The 4,610-nt window shown below is 53.1% G+C and overlaps 1 protein-coding gene across 1 annotated transcript in view; it reads left to right on the top strand.

Moving 5' to 3' along the window:
* Positions 1 to 1,425: 1,425 nt before the first annotated feature.
* Positions 1,426 to 4,610, top strand: part of EI24 (etoposide induced 2.4) — a gene marked incomplete at its 3' end in the record, with an annotated part of 5,204 nt that continues 2,019 nt past the window's right edge. Inside the window, exons 1-4 of the mRNA XM_010013069.1 lie at positions 1,426 to 1,580; positions 3,277 to 3,422; positions 3,794 to 3,854; positions 4,339 to 4,405. Coding sequence (XP_010011371.1) covers positions 1,539 to 1,580; positions 3,277 to 3,422; positions 3,794 to 3,854; positions 4,339 to 4,405 — 316 coding nt within the window. The remainder of the gene's footprint in view (positions 1,581 to 3,276; positions 3,423 to 3,793; positions 3,855 to 4,338; positions 4,406 to 4,610) is intronic.

Below are 4,610 nucleotides of genomic sequence, written 5' to 3'. Positions count from 1 at the left end.
GGGGAGGGGGGCAACCCTGAGGTGATTCCATGTCCGGAGGGGTCCATGCGGGACACTCAGGTGATTTTGGGCTCCGGGGGCAGCCTTGAGGTAACTGTGGGCTTCAGACGCACGTTGTTGTGTGTTGTGTATGTCTCGTTCCCCCCCTCCCCGTTCCTGAGGTTATAGTGAGAACAACCTGAGGTGAAATCGAGCTCCCACCACTTAAGTTATAGGGGTCACCCCCCAGGGGCAGCTCTGAGGTAACTTTGACCCCCAGATGGCCAGTGGGGGAGACAATGCCCCTGCCCCCGCGTTACTGGGTGCTGTGAGGAGCCCCCCCTTTGCACGGTGATCCCCAGCCCTGGAGTTACCCGTCAGGAAGAGCTTCCTGAAGGAGCAGGGTCTCACTGTGTTTAAGGTAGAGGTTTCCAAGCCCAAGGCACGGGGAGGTGCAGCGCCGGGAACAAAGAAAACGCTCTCTTCTGCCTTTTGTTTCTGCTGGGGCTCCGCCGGTGGGACCTGGAGCATGGACACTTGCTAAAGCAAAAAGATTCCCCCTCCCAAGTCAGTGTTTCTGTCTCCAAAAGCTTCGTTTTGGGGTGACAGTGCCTGTGATTAACCTGATGGTAATAACGCTGGAGGCTGGTTCTGCTTCCGCAGCTTCATCCCAACTGGCATTTGTGTTTCACAGGAGCGGGGTTCAAACCCTGGCAGGTTTTATCTTCGAATAACCCAAATAAAAGCCTTTTTTTTTTAATGATTATTTTAATAATTGATGCCCCTGTGCTGCACATTATAAAGCAACAGCAACAGTGGCATGTTGGGGCTTGTGATACCAGCGTGCTCCAGAGCTGTGGTAGCTCCTGCCTAGGAAAAGCGATCAGTTTGAATCCCATTGGAAAAGCTCCGTGTGTTTTATTAGTTGGTGATTTATTTTTTGTTTTCCTTGACTCAGACACTGTATTTCTGCAGCGCTTCACAAGAAGCAGAAGACTCAGCCCAAGCTTTTTGGCAAAGAGCTGTTGGGAGTCATTACTGCTTTGGGCGAAAGCTGATGGGACAGCTCAAAGAGCAGCCTTGGTTTTGTCAGGCTCCTAATTGCAGCCCTGGAGTTTCTTCCCTGTCAGAGGAGGTGTGGAGCTGGATGGTGTTAAATGAACGCTGGATTTAGCACAGATGTTTTCACACTTCCCTGCTTGGGCTGGCTCTGCTGGCTTTTCTCTTCCCAAAATGAGTGGTGCAGTGTGGTGTTAGCATACAACTACAGGCTGTGCTGTTCCTGAAACCCTCAGGTTTTTAACACGAGATACCATGAGGCAGACAGGATGGATCCTTTCTCTGGCTGTGTGTTTGGGGCAGGGGGGGCTGGAAGCCTGTTGGTTGGATTAGCTTGGAATCCCACTGTGTGGTTAATGCCTGCCATGATCCTTTGTGTTTTCTCTCCCCACAGGCTCCATCCGTTTCCCATCCCTCCAGGATGAGAGAGGTTTGGGTTCGGCTTTTCCCCTCTCCCTGTAGTTGATAGTTTTGGAACTGGAGGTGATGCTGGAGGCGAGATGGCAGACAGCGTGAAAACCTTCCTGCATGACCTCGTCAGGGTGAGTCCATGCACTGCAGCTCCTCTGTCGTGGGGACTGGTCCCATTCCCTTCTGTGGCAGTGGGTTTTCCTTGGGGAGCACCCTCCTTCCCATGTCGTCACAAGTGGATTAAAGAATTGGAAGGAAAAGGGGCTCCGGGTGTGTTTTAATCTAAAGACATCAGTTTAGTCAAGCAGAGGTACCTGTCAGCAAGCTTTCTGCTGCTGTGTGGGATGCATTGCTTCCCGAGTGTTTTCCCAAGCTGGCTATGGTGTGTCTGTTGCAAAGGGTCATGGTGGTCAGGCTTCATATGACCTCAGTGCTCCCACACCATCTGGTATCATCCAGGCATAACCACAGGCTCAAAAACATTGGTGATGGGATGCTAAGAAATTACTTGTGTTCAGAAACTGGTGTTCCTTGGCCATGGCCTTAAGCAGGAAGATTTGGGTTGTAGAATCATGGAATGGTTTGGGCTGCAAGGGACCTTAAATCTCCTCCAGCTCCAACCCCTGCCCCAGGCAGGGACACCTTCCACTAGAGCAGGTTGCTCCAAGCCCCTGTGTCCAACCTGGCCTTGAACACTGCCAGGGATGGGGCAGCCACAGCTTCTCTGGGCACCCTGTGCCAGCGCCTCAGCACCCTCCCAGGGAAGAGCTTCTGCCCAAGAGCTCATCTCCATCTCCCCTCTGGCAGGTTAAAGCCATTCCCCTTGTCCTGTCCCTCCATCCCTTGCCCAAAGCCCTTCTCCAGGTCTCCTGGAGCCCCTTTAGGCACTGGAGCTGCTCTAAGGTGTCCCCTTCAGGAGCCTTCTCTTCTCCAGCTGCCCCAGCCCAGCTCTCTCAGCCTGGCTCCAGAGCAGCTGCTCCGGCCCTCGCAGCAGCTCCGGGGCCTCCTCTGGGCTCGCTCCAGCAGCTCCACGTCCCTCTTGTGCTGTTCCCCAGAGCTGAATCAGGACTGCAGGGAGGGGTCTCCCCAGAGCACAGCAGAGGGGCAGGATCCCCTCCCTGACCTGCTGCTCACACTCTAGGGGTGCAGCCCAGCACGCAGGGGGGTTCTGGGCTCAAGTGCACTGAGGCCAGGTCATGGGGAGCTTCTCATGGACCAGTGGCCTCGGTCATTTCATGATGCTCTCATGCTTCATTTTGAAATGAAATGTTTGATATGTGTCCCAAATCATCCAGAGGTGGAAATAACTGCTAGAGAGGCGTTGCTAGAAGTCTTTTAAAGCAGGACTTGAGGCAGAGGCTTCTGGGCACTTCCCTGTTAACAGGTTTGCACGGATGTGGCTCCAAGGCTGTTTCTGGGATGCTTTTATCTGTAAAGCCACAAGCATCACACTCAGATGTATGGTCAGGCCACGAGGGCTTTGCACATCCTGAATGTTTGGTGTAATTCCATCTTATTGGCCAGTGGTGGCTGGCGGGAGGTGAAGGGCTTTCTGCCAGGCAGAAGAAATGGGCTGTGAGAGATGGGACTCTCTGGGTTATAAATAGTGGATTTTGGATGAGAAATCACACCTTCAAGTGAAAAAACAGAGGCTGCTGCTGGAACAGGCAGTGATTTAGGTCACCAGGCTATGGAGAACAGGCAGCACTCCAAACCCTGGCTCTGCCTGAGCCTGGTGCTGCCTCCTCCGCTCCGGGCAGCAAGACTCATCCCCTTCCATACCCAGGCGGTGGGAAGGAGTGTCACAGCCTCTTCTCATATCCATAGGGAATTAAGGACTCCATCTGGGGCATCTGCACCATCTCGAAGCTGGATGCCCGCATCCAGCAGAAAAGGGAAGAGCAGAGGCGGAGGAGAGCCAACAGCGCGCTGGCCCAGCGGAGGTTTCACTTGGAAGAGAAGAAGCAAGAGAGGTGAGTGTGGGGCCTGAGGACGGGTCATTCTCTTCTCCCAGTGGGTGGATCAAGGTTCTTTTTTCCACAGCCATCTCTACCAGTTGCATCCACTAAAGCTGGCAACCCCAGGATTAAATCCCGGCTGTGCTCTTGGCATGTCCATAGGTATGCCGTGAGGAGAGAGAAGTCAAACCCAGCCTTTTCCGAGGACAAAATGCCCCCAAACTCCCCTCCAGTTTTATTGCACTGAGAGCTTGAGGCAAACCAACCCTGAGCTCTCCCATAAATGCTTAAAACTTGGGAGGAAAGCTTTGCTTCTCTTCCATTCCGGCATGGATGGAGGTAATTACTAAAGGTCCTTGATGCGTCTCTCTCCCGTTGCTTTGCAGTGAACCCCGGATAGTGAGCCGGATATTTCAGTGTTGTGCCTGGAACGGAGGCGTGTTCTGGGTAAGTGGGAATTGTGTTCTTTCCTGTGTTAAAACCCCCCTGTGGAAACCAACCCTCGTGCGCCTTTGGTGGTGAGCCATCAGCTGGGCTGCAGGGATCTGTGCCAGCTGCCATATTCCCAGTCTCACCGTTGTGTTTTAAAGGAACTGGGATATAGACCTGCTTGGGAAAGCCCACATGTTAAACCCAAGCTGCTTTGAGACCGCTCTCCACCCAAATACCCAACTCTGCTCCGTTGCAGTCTGGGATACTGCTTCACTGAATTGAATATTGATTCCTCAGCTCTGACCTTCCCATGAGGCCGATCCTCGTAAATCACCAGCTTCATTTTCCCATGAGGCTGTGGCAGAGAGTGAGGAATTGGCCCGGGAATGTTAAAAGGAGTGTGCTCGGTTGTAGATTTGGGGTGGTTTTACATGCAGAGGGTGCAGTTACAGCAGCCCAAAACCTGACCCAGCAGCACCGAACCTTCCTCTTCCCCCAGCTCAGTCTCTTCTTGTTCTACCGCGTGTTCATACCTGCCCTTCAGTCCGTCACGGCGCACATCATTGGTGAGTTCCTTCCTGACACCCCATGAACTGTCATCTCCTCACCTTGTTCTTCTCCTCCTCCCTCCCCGAGCTACTTAAGGCTCTCGTTAATTATCCAGGGGAAAATCAGCTCCTGCTCACAGGCTGCGTGTGGTGGGATCTGTGCAGGGTTCTACCACACAGTAGTCAGTGTGGTTTTGCAAATGAATGAAAGGCAAGTGGGATT

Source organism: Nestor notabilis, unplaced genomic scaffold, assembly GCF_000696875.1.
Source record: "Nestor notabilis isolate BGI_N333 unplaced genomic scaffold, ASM69687v1 scaffold17914, whole genome shotgun sequence".
In the NCBI taxonomy this organism is placed as follows: domain Eukaryota; kingdom Metazoa; phylum Chordata; class Aves; order Psittaciformes; family Psittacidae; genus Nestor; species Nestor notabilis.
This window is presented reverse-complemented; position numbering and strand designations above follow the sequence as displayed.